This window comes from Coturnix japonica, chromosome 1, assembly GCF_001577835.2.
Source record: "Coturnix japonica isolate 7356 chromosome 1, Coturnix japonica 2.1, whole genome shotgun sequence".
In the NCBI taxonomy this organism is placed as follows: Eukaryota; Metazoa; Chordata; class Aves; order Galliformes; family Phasianidae; genus Coturnix; species Coturnix japonica.
The window spans coordinates 117,280,532-117,297,049 of NC_029516.1; the positions used below are offsets into that span (position 1 = coordinate 117,280,532).

The following is a 16,518-nucleotide window of genomic DNA, read 5'->3' on the forward strand; positions in this document are numbered from 1 at the left end:
CAGGAGTTGGGACATATCTTGTCACTCTCTGTCCCTATTCATCCTCTCCCTGCTCCTTCTCCAGAGGTATTTATGTTAGAAATGTTGCCCATTCAGCTTGTAACACTGCCTGTTATGTTACTCCACTTTGTAAAAACACAAAGAGGCGCTTAGAGTCAGGTGCAGTTTATTTATACTGGCCTCCTGCCACCTGCATGTTTCTAACATTCAAAGAGAGAAGTCAAAGCAAAGCCTGTTTGAACTCATGAGGGATCCAGAGAGCACAGAAGCCAACCTTTTCACTTCCCCAAACCTCCCATCCTGAGACAGAAACGACCGCCTGCCTTAACATGCAGCTTCTCCATTATTTCTCTGTGTTGTGCCTGGTTACATTTTGTCTGCCATACTCTGAAGAAGTAAGAGTGGGAGAGAGTGAGAACAGCGGGCTGCTGAAGCCTGCTCTCTGCAATTTACACTCAGAGCCGACATCTCTGTTATCACCCTGCTATCCGCTGCTCCGCTGATGGCCTGCCACCAGCAGCAGGCAGTGATCTGCACCAGTGGCTGGGGAGGCACCCAGCTGGAGCGCAGCCACTCACAGCAGCAGCTGAAGGCGGTCATTTGATAGTTCTGCAGCTGTAGCAAGGAAAAATTACTTTCTGCTTCAGCCAACAACGCACTGACCGAGGGAGGACGTGTCTGCCATCGGTCATCTAAGGCAGAGAAATGAGTTTCAAAACAACGTACATTTTCTGATGTCAAACTCCCTCCCTTTTTTCCAAGAATATCTTCTAAGAAATGATGGAAGAAGAGACACATTTACACTAACAGATAATGCTGGCAGAAGAAGAAAAGGATAAAAACCAACAGTGTGTATATTTGGTAAAGTAAAAACCTTCAAATGTCCAATATGGCCCGGGGAGGGTCAAGACAGCCTTCCTACACTATTAGCCTGCAAGGAGGGGGAGGGACGGAAGAAACGAAACAAAACAAAGCATTCCAAGAGGTTGCTGAATCTATTGGTGATGCGAAATACCTGGTGCAACTACCTACAACAATGCTAGCCTATATTTACAAACTCAATCAAGTCCCTCTTGGATCTTTTACCACAAACACGAGCACAGACCAATTTCCTCTGCACTCTGCCTTGCCCCATTTTGTTAGGGGAGTGGTGGGGAAGTGGCAGCAACTTAATTTGTTTCTTTGAGGGGTTTTCCAAGAGAGTAAACATTCTTCCATAAAGTATTTCAAGGTCTTCAAAACTCTGTCCCTTTCTAGTTGCCCAGAGCACATGAAGCCATGGTGTCTCTCCAGACAAGAACCCGCTGTTTTAGCAGAGATTCTCAAAAACAAACAAACAAAAATAGCCAGGCTTCTCTGGTGAGAGAATTGTAGTTCATTTTGTTTTTAAAAGCACCGATGCAGAAGAAGAGGCTGAAGGGATCCAAGAGGCATTTCCAACCTCTCCTGGCAGGTGCCACCTCCTTGCTATGCCTGACACACTTGGCATGGGCACAGAGAGGAGGAGGTGCCTGAGGCCTGGAGCTGTCGACTGTGCTGTGGGAGCAGCTGGATTCGAGCTCTCCCACCTGGGCACTCTGCTGGCAGCTCTCCCTCAGCCGGAGGGAGGTGGGCAGGTAAGCAGCCAGCAGGTGCTCCCTGTCCCGTGGTCAGCTGCTTTCCAAACCTGCCAGTTTCTCTCCTGCTGGGGAGAACATCAAGGCAACCGCATGCAGGAAGGTCCTCTTACGGAAACCAGTTTGCTCAGAGCTAAGACAGCTTCCAGCCAAGGCACTTTAGAAGTGCAGGAGGAGAAGGCAGGAGGCTTTTATTTATTTATTTTAATCTTTCATGTTCTGTTTCTTTTTTCCTCTGCTCCTTTCTTACTTGAGGTGGATGAGACACCAGAACTACAAGCTGGCCTGAAGGGAAAGCAGAACTGCAAAGATAAGTCCACTGACAATTACATATATGCCTAGCATAGAGCTAGGAATTGCACACCACAGCAGGCTTCCAAATTAAAAAGTCATCCAGAATCTTGACAAGGCTGCTTGAGAGCTGAAGGTTTGGGAATAAAGCACCCCTCAATGTCATGGTGCCAATAGACATGGCTGTAACCTCACACTATGCCACCCACTCCAAGGGATCTGTGGATCTCACCAGAAAGAAAGCACAAATATCACTCTGAGTACAAAATTAAACACACACATCCTCTATACTTGAGTGACTGTTTCAATATACAGAATCATAATTTGATGCTAAATCTGATTCTAAATAGAGGAAACGTAAAGCTTCATTATTAAGCTCTATATATGAACACAAGCATGAATCTAAACAGTCCTTATAAAATATAACATAGAAGACAAAAGCCTCATCTCTCCACCGTTCAGAAACATGTCTGATTTTAGTGCAAAGAACTTGCCTACAAACATCTCCACATCTTAGAATCCATCCAACACATACCATACAATTTGCCTAGGAATTTTTTGTCTCAATAAATAAAACTGTATGTATTCAGTGCAAATTATATACCTAACTGAGAGCACACAAAGAGACCAAGAACTAAGGGAGGCAAGGAAGCTGCAGTTGTGCAGCAAGTAGTAGCTTACATCACTGAACCTTTCCAGCAGGTCACTCAGATCTCATAATGACACCATAAAGAGACTGCTCAGTTAATGGGGAAGGACAAAGAGATTAATTAATTAATGGAACATAAGCTGGACTCTTTCCCAATCTTCAATAGATTCTGCAGACTCATCAGAATAACGCCCATGCAGATACCTTAAATCATGAGAATGTGAAAAGGCAGAGGAAGGAACACAGAGAAGGTGGAGCAGGAGATCAGAATACAGAAGAACAAGGCAGAAATTCAACTTTACCTCTGGAATCCAGAGAGCACAGCTCACATGTGCCCACTTGGTCCCTGTCCTGGTGGCTTTCATGGCACCTCCTCGTTTCGGACACAGGAGGCACTGAGGATGTATCCCCAGAACACAGGTGCGGCACAGCCAACTCCCTTCGGGGACTTTCAAGATTCCATAGCATGCCTTGGAAGAAAACAGGGATTGAGAACAGTGCACTGATAGCATTTTACATCCAAACATTAATTCTCAAATGGCATGAAGCTTTCAAATCCTAAAGGCACGGTTTGCCCTTCACTTGATCTTTCTCTAATTTCTTTACCTTAAAAGGAATCAGGTGATCAAAGAGATTAACAACCTATTAAAACAAAGCCTTTTCATGCCAGTTTCTTTTTAAAACGTGTCTTGGCGTTATTTGTTCTTGTATAAAACAGCCGCTGTAACTGAACAACACTGATGTTACAACCTTCACCTTTGCATTCAGTGTCTTTTTATGTTTCTGAAGCAAAAAACAGGCATCTGTATAAGCAGACATTCCCCTACCATTAACAACTTTATGCTCTAACATTATTCTACTCAGATGTGAAGTGATAAGAACTGTTTGACTGAAGATTCTTTCCTGTGACATTCAATTACTTTTGTGGTTACAGTTCTGAGAACCGTTTATGACTTCAAATATTTATATACAATGTTGCCTCAAAAAATTACACCAGTATATACCAAAATCATGAGGTTCTGCTTTGCCTGTTTCCCTGGGGCCTCTTGGAAACTGAGAGATTTATTAACTTTTGCTAAGTTTGAGGATAAAAAAAGTAAAAAAGAAACTTAGGTTTGCTTTCTAGTTCAGGTTCATAGCAGTTCTGAATGGCTAACTATACCTTCATGTAGACACATCCTGCTGCACAGACACACATATTCAAGCTGACCATACTTGAAACCATTGGTTGCACCAAGGTGCAACTCTGCTCAGCTGCCCCCAGTAAAAGCTTTATCAATAAAGCAGATTTTAAAGGAAAAATCGCACCATTCCCAGCACATATCAGGGAACAGTAACACTGAAATCCTTGACAGAACAAGATTATTAGCTGGGACCCAGTATGGTAAGATTCAAATCTAGTACAAATTCCCCATGCTTGCTTTCCCTGCCTTCTGCTTATAGGATCTTGGTACTTAATATGAAGAGATGTCCAATATTGCACAATCACGCTTTGCCTAGAGAGAGAGCGACTTCCCTGCATGAAATCCTGCATTATGAAAGCATCAATTCAGACCAACCTAAATGTTGTATTCATGTTTGACTGTTGTAAAGGCCCAACAGGGGGAGCTGTAATCTAAATTTTACAAGTGATTTTCATTTCCTGTTAAATGGTACATGCTCACCAACACTTTATATTACCCATGCAGAATAACAGAATTGCAAGGTTTGAAAGGGACTTCTAGAGATCATCGAGTCTAAGTGGTATTACACCAAGAGATCACTTTTAGGAGGCTGCAAATGGACATATACCACTTCCTAATTACAGAATCACAGAATCACAGAATTGTAGGGGTTGGAAGGGACCTCTAGAGATCATCGAGTCCAACCCCCCTGCCAAAGCAGGCTCCCTACACCACGTCACACAGGTAGGCGTCCAGGCGGGTCTTGAATATCTCCAGAGAAGGAGACTCCACCACCTCCCTGGGCAGCCTGTTCCAGTGCTCCGTCACCCTTACTGTAAAGAAGTTCTTGTGCACATTCGTGCGGAACTTCCTATGCTGTATAATTCAATACAGCTAGTAAGTGGAGGTGGTCTTGACTAGGAAATCATAAATTCAGCAATGTGAGCCAGCATGAGAGAGCACTGTGAGGGTAGAAACCTCTCACACTCCTCTGCATCTCCAAGCAGTGTGCTGACAAACAGACCTGAGGCTGTTTGATGAACTAGAGCCCATCTGGAAAAAAACCTGAACTGATAAATATTTTCGGTTGGTTGTTTGCTGCTATACTTTGTTAGGATTAGCTCCAGCCCAGCTTCTGCTGAGCAGGTTCAGATCCTGTGGCTGGGGAAGGGGCAGGGTTAGAAGGCAGCAGGCCAACAGCTCCAGTGCTGCAGGCAACCCCAAGCCCTGTGCTGCAAATTCTTCTGTATTTTCAAGGGGCACCAGCAGGGGCTGCCTTTGGAGCCAGCAGCCCAGCTGTAAAATTCCTTCTCAAACAGGATGCACTAGAAACCACAAGGCTCAAATCTGCTTTTTAGTTATGAGGATACCTCTGCCTGATGAGGCTGAGCTCATTGGGTGTGAGGTCCTGGCTACATCTGAAACACCACAAACATGAGCAGCATTCAGACCAAGAGCACAGCTCTTGCAGGTGCTTATGCCCTCTAGGAAAAAAGATCGGTCTGTTAAAGCATCTATACACATGATTTCAAGTGGCTAAACTTGGAGAGCCTGCGTTTAGCCAATTAACTAGTCAACTGAGGAGGGAAAAGCCCCAGATGCAAAACAGATGATCTTTACATTTGTTAACATATAGGCTGCCAGCATTCTCTGGCCTGTTTATTTACAAATTCAGGTTTACTAAGGATGTGGAGGGGAACCATTTATGCTTGTGGAGGAAGCATTTGCAAGTCCAGACAACACTTCATGTTACAGCTAGACTACACAGACTGTGCTCAGCCATTTATCTGCTGCAACTCTCAGAGTACAAAACCTAACTTGGTATTCTATCACTCTTCATACCCAGAGAATTACAAAGGCCTCCAAATTAACATTTAATACTGGTTCAAATTCCACACTTGCAAACATAAACAAAGATGACAGGACAGCATCAATACTTCTGCAGGCACTGACCTGATGGACACAGATATTACACTTGTCACAAAACACCATATCGTTTCCATCTTCACTGTCAGGAGACCGGCACACATCACAGATGACATCTTCATCATACTCTATACCCAGACCTTCTTCAGTCTCAATAGCATGATTCATATTCTCATGACAGTGTCGCTCCAGCACTTCAATAGTTTTTTCCATTGTGTTTTCATCCAGGGGCCCGCATCCTACAATGAAGAATAGAGAAAAGGGAAACAGAATACAGTCAGATGCCTCTGACCAAGAGTGAGAGGCAGAAAAACAGGACAACTAGCAAATACTACAAATATTACTTACATCAAAAATAAATAACTCTTTTTTCCAACTCACCAGCTAGTATTACCTTCACCTCATAAATACAAATAGACTACTGGAGTAAAAAGTTACACATAAGACTACACGTTGAAAAAAGCACTACAGAATAAAAGACAGAAGCTTCTATAACTTCTTGCTTCTCTCATCTAAGTCTTCCTCCACCTCCATCATTCTAGGAAACACTGATGACTTTCAACATCATCCATAATGTTCTTCATTCTGAAGACGAATCCCTTAGCAAATAAAAATTACCAAGTACACTTCAGATGTTATGAAGATACAAAAGTTGCCATCACTCCTTGAGTTGCCAGCACAATAGATAAGAAAGGAGCTCTTAACCATTTCTTTTTATGAAACAGTAAGTAAATGCACCGTTAGCAATCCACGGCACCTATTTACTTGAACACTATGCCTACTATACACACTTACCACTAATCAAATGTACCCTAAGCAGATCTACTTGAAAGGATTTGCTTTGAGATTGATCCTCAGCTTGCAGCTTTAGGGACACCCTCAGAAACTCTACAATGTTCACAGCTACAAGAAATCTCAAAGTCACATCCCCTCAATAATGTCAGTCATAAATGCTGCCACTGCCTGTTGTACAATATTTACTTAGGCTAGCAAAGGTTGGGACACCCATGCAGCACTGATACTAGAGGCTAACATCACTATAACTGCTGGATTATGTACAAGAATACATGATTACTAATAAGTACTAATATTTATTTCTTGTCATAACTGATAAACAGTGAGATGGAAAAGACAAAATGATTGTTGATACGAAGTGCCTGATGTTATTAAACTGTTTTGGATAATGCCAGGATATTTTTTCACTCCTGTATATAGAGAATCAGAATCTTTCAGGCAGGAACGGACCTCAGAGGGATTCAGTCCAGCTCCCTGCTCAAAGCAGGATCAACACTGAATCCAGATTAGGTTGCTCAGAAACATGTTTAGTTAGATCTTGACAATCTCCGTGGATGGAGACTCCAGTCCCAGAAAAGCTTTTTGGTTTTGTGAACGGCACCCAATATGCTTATGAAGCGTACCTGCCTTTAATGTACATCATTTGCACTGGAACTCAGTCATGAGCTCCCTCCTTTACCACGTTGGTCTCCTGACACAACTACTTGTTTTCTTGAATGCCTGGAGATGGTCCTTAAAGTTTTGCTATCTCTTTCCAACAATTTCACCCTTCAGAACTGCTTTGCAGATCCCACTCAGCGGTTCCTCAAATAAGCAGAAGATTGTTCTCCCTAAATCCAGGACCAGAAGGCTACTTTCTCTCCTTGCTCCCCTCGAGATCTCAGTCTCCACTATTTCATAGCTGCTACAGCCAATGCCACCAGCAGTTAACCCATCCCAACTAGTTCTTCCTTCTTCATGAATAGGAGGTTCAGGAGTGTCAATTGACTCTCTTTTTCCTACCAGCCCTTCATCAAGAACCTGCACTCAACCATGGAAGAATGTCAGTCAAACAGGCTATCCTATCACAGTTAATCCAGCAGTAACTTCAAGATTATTTCCCATAGCTTACTCCCCCTCAAAGCCTTCAATGCCCACAACTTACATGGAAATAAAAAATACTTAGAAGGATTTCAATAAGCTAGCATGTGCAAAACCTAATTATTTCTTTAAGAGAAAGGCATATTGTAGCTCCTTTGTATTTTGTAGCAATAATATGCTCAAGTATTAAAAATGGAAACATCTGTTTTTCCTATGCAAAATTCTTAACTTTAAAGTCCTAAAACTAATTCCACCTGGTGTTGGCTTTTTCCCTCCTGTATCAGTCTGCACAATCTGCACATGATTTTGGATGTAAAGAAGCTTTAAGGCATAAAAGGTAAAACAAAACACCAACTGATCAAGCAACTCATTTTAAACATTCCATAGCTTTGCCGTTATCTCATTTTTGTTAGCATTTCCATTCGGTGCTCAAAGATCTTTAAGAAACCTCCGAACAGACTCCGATTCAACCAACAGAAATAAACTGCTTCTTGAAAAACTAGAATGTGTTGCGAATTACCCATTTCAGTGAGCTCTTCATTTAGTTCCTGGAGCCAAAAGATGTCCATATCATCCAAGTCATAGCGACACATAGACTCTGCCAATTCCAAAATGTTGATGTAACCTGGTTCTGTAGGCTCTTGGCTGGAACAGTGGATATACTTCCTGGGTCTTGTATACAGTACTTCTTTCACCTTTTCTGCGACAACCCTAAGTATGTAAGGCAAAAAGGAAACAGAAAGTTATATACAACTTTTTAAGACTCAGCCTTGAAAGACATAAAATACTTGTTATCAATAGCATTTCACATACTTTAAGCTAGTATGTAAGTGAAGCCAGAGTGGGAAAGACAGGATTCTGTAAATGTCATTTCTTCATATAAAATCCATTAAGGTTTGCTATGTATACAGAATCACATTTAAAATGCAAGCTTGTGCATAATATTTTCAATTTAAGAAATGCTACTAGAATGGTGATATAAATGCTTTTGAAATGCACAGAAAGCATTATGCATGAAACTCACTACGATCTTGTCAACTGATAATCTTCAAGACACCAGCTTTCTCAGGAAACGCTTGATTTATTCTGCTGCAGGGGGTGGGAAGGAGAGGAAGATGCTCACTCTTCATTTGGGTTAAACAGTCTACCACTGTTTTACAAACGATACTTTATCCATGCTACAAAAGTATTTTTGTTCTGCAAGAACGACTCTGTTGCCAAGCAAAAATGTACAGTGGAAAAACAGCTAAAAATCATCCAGGAAATGAGGGAAAAAAATACTGCTGTGTTTTCAACCTTTCAATTATTTTGTAAGATAAAACTTGGTGTTTGCCTAGTACACTGGCCTATGGGAATGGAAAGACTGACCCTAGCTAGATAGAAGTCAGCCTTTCTCTGCATTTAGTTCAAGAGGCCCTGCATGTGAAAGGAAGCCAGAGAGATACCAAGTGGAACAGTGCCATGCATGAGAAGCTCTGCATGCCTTCCAGAGCTAGCCCTCCCCAGCACCAGGAGAAAAGAAAAGCTGTGGGAAACAAGGCAAGAGGGAGAAAGAGGAAGCAGGCAAAAGTCAAGCGGTATCCCACATAATTCTAAATGGACAGCGTGTGTTGTGACTGTTAGCATTATGTTCTTCTGTCACTCTTCTCCACGCTATCACCTCACTCATTTTTTCTCTTGTTTCCTTGTGACTTTTTCTGTTCTCTGGTCCAGCAACATTTATAGCCATTTTTTCCCCTAATGTAGTATTGCTGGTATGAGATGCAATATATTTATTTTAACAACTTGGTACTGATAATAGCCTCAATGGAAATTAAATTATGCTGGCACCAGCACTTTCACTGGACAGTTCATTTATCTTTGTCCCAAAGCCTATCCTGGCAGTAATACTTCCACAGGTGACTCTAGATAATACTTCCACATTATAACAAACACTTTTTCTGCCAGGAAGGGTTGCAGGACTACACCTTTATGTTTTCCTGGTCTAAGTACAACGTGAGAGGATGAAAGATCTATCTCCTGGACCACCTCTTTTTGACAGACCACCTTCTCCAAGTTGACGCTCTGCACACACACACTATGTCTAATTGCCATTACCTGAGAGATGGCTGCGGAATTGTTTCTGGACTGGCTGGAACTTGGACTCCTTTCTCCCATTCCTGTTTCCACGTGTCCGCAAAGACATAATATTCATCGGGGTTAACATGGTGAGAATCCGGTAGTTTCATGGCACTAATGAGATCCTTGCGGAACACCTGCAAAGAAGACCCAGGGAAGAGAGAGGCATTAGGAAAAAGGGTTGCCCAGAGGAAGCAGTAGGTGAAGCAGTAGATATTTTCATAGTTTGCACTGAAACAATGCACATTTGTTGATAATTTTCTTAGGACTGCCAACACACAAATAAATTAATGTGCAGAACCATGATACTGCTCAAAGTCTAATCAGAAGAAGGCTGTTTCAGGTAGCCAAGATGAGAGGGAAAGGAGGCCTGTACCTAGTCTACTACTTGTAATGCCATTTTCAAACAGCTCATTTTACTTGCCAGTTTGCATGCTTTATCCTTACAAGGTAGGATACATGTATTTTTTCCCTCCCAGTTAAGCTGCCTTAAACTGCAATATTCTTCACAGTCTAAGAACAGTTGCCTTAGCAAGGCTGATGTATAGGCACTTGTTCATCTCTAAGCCCATCTGAAATTTAGTGGCCAGGATCTTCAAGATCAAAGACAAACAGCTGCCTGTATCACCATCTCTGCGTGGCACTGTACAGCGATGCTGCTGCTGCACAACAACCCAGCTCAGATCCCTTTAGCAAACCTACCTGGTGAAACCTGCAACTGCATATCACCACAAACCTATCCATTACAAGCCTCGAGCTGCACCGATCAACCTCTGGCTTAAGAAGATTATGTTTTTAAGAGCATGGAACCATTATCAGTTGTCATAAAGCTTACTTAATGTAAATACCTGTCAAATAGAGGTGCATGAAATTTAAATAAAGGGCATATGAATCCCTCTTTTGTTGTTGTTTGACTAGGTTTTGTTTTTCTTGGGCTTTTTTCTCCCTACTGATACCTTGCACCAGTCTAACATTCATTAAAGCAGAGCAGTGATTGTGGCTTGGCATTGGTGAGACATCACAACTAATTAACTGTATAGTCACAATGAGAAATCAAATCTTCAAAGGGTAAATGAAATGAAAAGGAAAATACCCCTGCAGTAAGCTGTGGAAGGTTGAACTCCTTCTTAGGAAATTCAGTTTTATAGCGAGAATAGTAATAAAATACTTTAGAGCCAAATACCTTAATGCACCCTTTTCAACTTGACAGCACCAGACCACTTAATGTCTACTGCAAAAATTCTCAGCTGTTCTTGGAAATCATCGAGTTAACTGTTACAGCTGGGAGCTCAACCTGGGAACTCAAAAATAACGAGCAACCAGCTCTTGAGGCTTTTGTATTTACTACTAAGGAGTATCTGCTTTGCTTTGCATCAGACTGTTTACTGCAACCTTCTGTCTGCAGCCCTTTGGTTTGTACAGAAAACAAGAGCAAGAGTGGAAAGACCATAAGCATCCGTTCTTATCCAAGCAGCACGTCTACATGTCACAAATAAAATGTGAAGTGCTCTACACCATTTAAAAGGAATTTTCATATTTTTTGTTACAAAAAGAGCTAGGTTTATGAGGAACACTAATGTGGCACGGTTCCATAGAAATCCACGAGCAAGAAATAATCCACTGAGAAATGCTATGACTGGTTTAATCATTAGAAAATATACTCCTCAAACCTTACCTAAGGTAAAGCATAAAGTGCTTTTACAAACTACCTTTTCAGTCACGGAAGAAACACAGGAGCGGCTCACACCAAACCCAGTGTTTTTCAAACACTAGATGAAAAACGCAGTGAAAGGCATTAGTATTCCAACTACATCCAACTACATTGCTTAGCAGCAAATTCATCTTCTGATCATCCATTATGTATGTGAACTGTATCATCTCTATTTTTAGTGCACAAAACCCACGGAGCGTGAACTTTTTCTTTCCCTATGCCTGACCACTCTAGTACCACGTAAGCAACACAAAGTGCTTCATGTTGCTAAAATTAATAAATATTGCTATCACTGAAGGTAAAAGATTTCACCAATATAAACGTAAGTGTTGAAACCTTAAGGAAAGCCAAACACAGCTAAGATTTCCTAATAATACTTCCCTTGCTTTTCATGCTTAGGTTAAGTACAACTGAGTATTTCCTATAGACACCTGGAATTGTCATAAGGACATCCCAACCTATAGCACATCTCATTTCTCATCTCCTCACACACAGCAGTCTTCCAGCAGGGAAATACTCTCAGAGGACAACATTTCAAAACTTGTGTCTTCATCACTCGCTCTATACTGTGTTCTGGAAGTAAACCAAAACACCCAGGGGACCCATAGAAAGGTTTCTTATCAATCAAATAACTTTTTACTCCAGCAGTCAGCCTCTAGGTTACAGTCTGGGCCTCTCAATGAGGAGCAGACACACATGTTCAGGATTTAGATAGCTGGCTTTTCCTCACAGTTGTGTCTTTTTGGACTCCTACAACATCCATAAGGCACTGGCCATTCCTATGGATAGCACAGCTTCTCCTCTTGGCAGCAGCCACCTTCACTTCCCCAATTAGCCCACATGTGCAGCAACCACTTGCTGGCTGTACGGCAAAAGCAGTTGCACTTCTCAACGTACACAATACACAAGCCTTCAACTCTATTTTAGCATCATCTGTAACAGCAGACAAATTGAGAAGAACTGAGTAAGGAGCATGCCTGGCCTAGGTTAGCAATGCCCTCCCACCCACTGGGAGGACACAAGGCATCTCACAAAGAGGCCCTCACCAAGGGGAGCTCCGGCACTAGAAGGCGGCTGGTCATGGCCGGTGTGCACAAAACAGGAAACTGCCCACCCACCAGAAGCTTCCGCAGAGGTTACTGCGTGACAGGGGGTTGGTTTGACATATTTTTAGCAATTGAAAGCCCTGCTTAGCACTTGACTGTGCTAAGTCGAGTGCTTTGTTACATTTAGCTGCCAGGAACTTCTAAGGTTCAGCTGCAAACGGTGCAGCAGTTAGTCTGAAGGAAGTCAATGAAAACAGTGTTTGCTTGTGTCACAGAAATAATATTAAGCATTCCACAGAGAAACTCTGAAAAGTTTTTCACGCTTTAAAGCTGAGACTGAGATCTAGAAGAGGAAATAACCTTCTCAGGTCAAGACAAGTACAACGGTACTCCTTGTGATGCTGAGCTTTTAAGCATTTGACCACCTATTATTAAATTCCACCATGGTAAGGCCACCAGTGGGAAGCACACATCAGAGGTCTAAGTGAAGTACATGTTAAACACTCTGTTGCTGTTACAATCAAAGCAGGATTTCTCCTGGATTGCATCTAATTGCTTCACACTCAGGCTTTCCCTGGTGCCCGGCAGAGCCCCTAAGGAGTTACCAGCATTCATCTCATTGCCACAAGCCTGCTACCTAGAAACAGAAGGCACGCAGTCTTCTGACACAGAAACATAAAATACCTGTTTTTAAAAGGCAGAATGCCAATCCCCCTGCCCAAATTCTACCGCTCAACACCTCCAGAAAAAAGTTATACCCAAAATCACCACATAAATAATAACAAGGAAGCCAAATGGTACTAAGAGCTATTACACGTGGAACATAACCACACCGTATCTGAGCACAGATAGTCTCATCTAATACATCTAATCTTTGCATAGACCTTTGACAATGTCTGCTGAAGGCTGCTTATCTATTGAGAATAAAGCTGCAAGGTGCACACCACCTTCCAGAATTCAGTGGGCTCATCTTCCCAAGGTTGAATTATTATTGTTAGTGCACTGCAATCTGGGCATTAAGTTTCTGAATTGAGGTACTTCACTAAAAAGGAGTACACCCTATTACAGACAGGATGAGTTGGATGGTTTATTTTGTAGCAAAGCAAATCAAAAGCAGAATAAATTAAGAATGGAAATGAAAACACAGTTCCAGGGACATATAGTGACTAGACTGAAAAAATAAGGTTAAAAAAGCTTCTCAAACATCTCCATAATTTGAACACATCCTGCAGTAAATCCTAATCTTCAAACCCCCACTCACAAAAACTATTTTTAAGTATCACCCAAGACTCGAGAAAATGAAATATTGCACCTTTCAGTGGAGCAGCCGCAAGTCTTCCGAGCCTCCTTCACAAGTATATATAGGAAAAGTCATGAAATCGGATAGTAAATCAACCACGCCTAACATCGAGTCTCTGACAGCATTATCTCATGAACCAGAAAAACGCGCACAAACTGTGTAAGAACACGTCAGGTTTTCCTCAGACATAAGCTTCAGGGATGAATCCTAACAATCAATTCTTTTTAAATGGTATTAATTAAACAGATATTTAGAAAAATCTGTACTCGTTATCATCTGTTCAATTCGTTCTATAATCATGTTTAATTCTCAGTCTCAACAACTTCCTGTGGCAGATGAGCTTCACAGTCTAATTATATGGTGCATGGAAAAGGAGATCCTATTAATTACAACAGACTTCTCAACTTCTGGCCTCGTTCATATCACCTCGCCCTTCCTTTCCAGTTCCTCCACCACAAGGACAGGCAGGACTGAAGCTCTACCTCCGCTCTCTCCAGACCATTTATACTTAACCGCTTTGCCTACTCAGCCAGTTCCAAAAGTCAAACAGCTCAGGTTTTTCACAAGCAGGCCCTTCCATGCCCTTATACATTCTGCTCACCCTTTGCTTTAAGCAAAAAGATCAAAAAACTAACCAGCGAGGTTGCATCTCTGATTTACATGAAAGTACTGTATGTTCTCTTTCAAAATCAACTAACCCACATGGGCTAAAATGGAGCCCATCAAAATGCACAAGGCGTGCTGACCAGAGGTCTTGAGAAGGCTGCAAAGATGACAGTTGTTAAAGTTAATTCAGAGTCCTCTAAGGTAGGCACACACAGAAAGGTGACAGTCTCCTGTTCCATTATGCATGGCACACGCCAAGCGATATGATTTAATCATAGTGTCCATTCATTCACAGAACAAAAATGACCGCTTTCAAACTGCCAAAAGAATCCATTCTGCACTCGCAGTCTAATCTTACAGGGTGCTCCACAGGATCAAGACCTACAATTTATGTGACAGTTAAACGCCACTAAAAAAAAGTTCCACATACGCGAGTAATGAAAGCAGGCCATTTTCTTGGGGAAGATGAGCTACATTTCACATGATAACACAGCTGTCACTATCAGCATCAAGGGACCAAGAACTACTATTGCCAAGGGATTCAAAACCCTACTTGCAAAGAGAGGTAAAATACTGCCACCGTATACAGGCAGGTTTCACACAGAAAACCACCACGATTCTAACTTAACTCCTTTGCAGTTTTAAGAGTGTGCGAGGACTAAAAAAAATTACATAAGCTTGAGTGTCATATAAATCTCTTTGGCTCTTTTGTGCCACACTAGCTCAAGGCAAAAGAAACAGTCAGCCTTTCAGGATGGCTCAGCTAATAGGTTTTCCCTGCAAAAACGATTCCAGCTATTCTGCCATCGTTTTATGCTGCAGCTTCCAAGGAGACAGGAAGCAGCAAAGCACAGGTTTCAAGCTGAGCCAGACGTCCAAATGCTCCTAACCTGCTACTCCCACACAGCCTACTGTTCAGAGCGGAGCCCCTCCTGTCTCAGCTCAGGTCCATAAGGGGCAACTCTGCAAGTGGCACACAGCCAACATCATCATGAAGCTCTGACATACACTGCAGGCCTGCCTGATACCTTAACATTCCTTATTATAAGTAAATGCTAAAGCTAATTGGATAGCAGAAGACACTGTTTCAGTTGCTCGCAATAGATTACAACCCAAAAGGAGTGCAATAGAAAGAGCTGCAACCTTGCTCCTCAGCATCACCTTAGATCCTCCTCATCTTCTCTGAGCAGGAGGGTGGGACAAGTGGACCTCAGATCCCACTCAGAAGCATCCCTTCAGCACACATGCAAACATCTGATAGGCACAGCCAGAGAATGAGCTTGGACATCTGCACTCCAACACTATGTCCTGTCCCACAGTAGAAGAGGGGAGATTTACATTAGATATTAAGTGGAAATTTTTCACTCAGAGGGTGGTGAGGCGCTGGCACAGCTGCCCAGAGAAGTTGTGGTGCCCCACCCCTGGAGGGGCTCAAAGCCAGGTTGGATGGGGCCCTGAACAGCCTGAGCTGGTGAGGAGCAGCCCTGACCATGGCAGGGGCTGGAACTACACAGACTTTGAGGTCCCTTCCAACCTAAGCTATTCTATGAACCTCACTCCACTGATATCATTGCTGGCACCTGCTTCCTTCCGGAATCAAACCACAGGCAAGGCAGGCAGCCCTCAGCTGCAGCTGTTTTATAGGTGACCATAAAGGAGCAAGGCAGCTACAAACAAGTCCTGTGAAGCAGCAGACAAATATGCTAACCTGACTGTCAGTCACAATTCTGCAAATGAGCTTTTATTCGGAAAGAGAACCCAGGTAGTAAATAATACTTAAATCTAGAGACGACTGAGAAAGTGGAAAAAAATCCTATGTATCCGTATGCAATATAATTGAGAACGCCTGGCTTACTGGAATGGAAGAAAAATTAATGTATGAAGACCATGAGCAAAAAAATTCCCAAACAGCTATTTATAGCTTTGACCTTTTAGATTTTCTGCATCACTAACTCAAGAAACAGTCTGCTGCCTGGCAAGCAGAGGTGAATGAAAGCAGAGCACTGCCAACTCGCTCAAGAGATCCCTTGCTGAAGGGATGCTGTCAACCCGAAATTTCAAATTTCTATCCAATACTATTACAAAAAAACTTGTGGAATTACTGTTACATGATTTTTTTGAAGGGTGTGTGATGGGGTCAGCCTTTGCTTTACGCTCTTGTCACCAGTTGGTGCGTTAATAATAAATCTCAATGCTCTGCTGACAACAGCGCTTCAT

General features: G+C 42.3%; 1 protein-coding gene across 5 annotated transcripts in view; it reads right to left on the reverse strand.

The window, feature by feature from the left end:
- The window catches only part of JADE3 (jade family PHD finger 3), a 54,813-nt gene that overhangs the window by 8,650 nt on the left and 29,645 nt on the right, over nucleotides 1–16,518 (reverse strand). For all 5 annotated transcript variants that reach the window (XM_015851206.2, XM_015851218.2, XM_015851211.2 and 2 more), the window contains 4 exons: nucleotides 9,618–9,775; nucleotides 8,041–8,231; nucleotides 5,673–5,884; nucleotides 2,859–3,026 (listed from right to left, as the gene is read on the reverse strand). In XM_015851206.2, coding sequence (XP_015706692.1) covers nucleotides 2,859–3,026; nucleotides 5,673–5,884; nucleotides 8,041–8,231; nucleotides 9,618–9,775 — 729 coding nt within the window. The remainder of the gene's footprint in view (nucleotides 1–2,858; nucleotides 3,027–5,672; nucleotides 5,885–8,040; nucleotides 8,232–9,617; nucleotides 9,776–16,518) is intronic.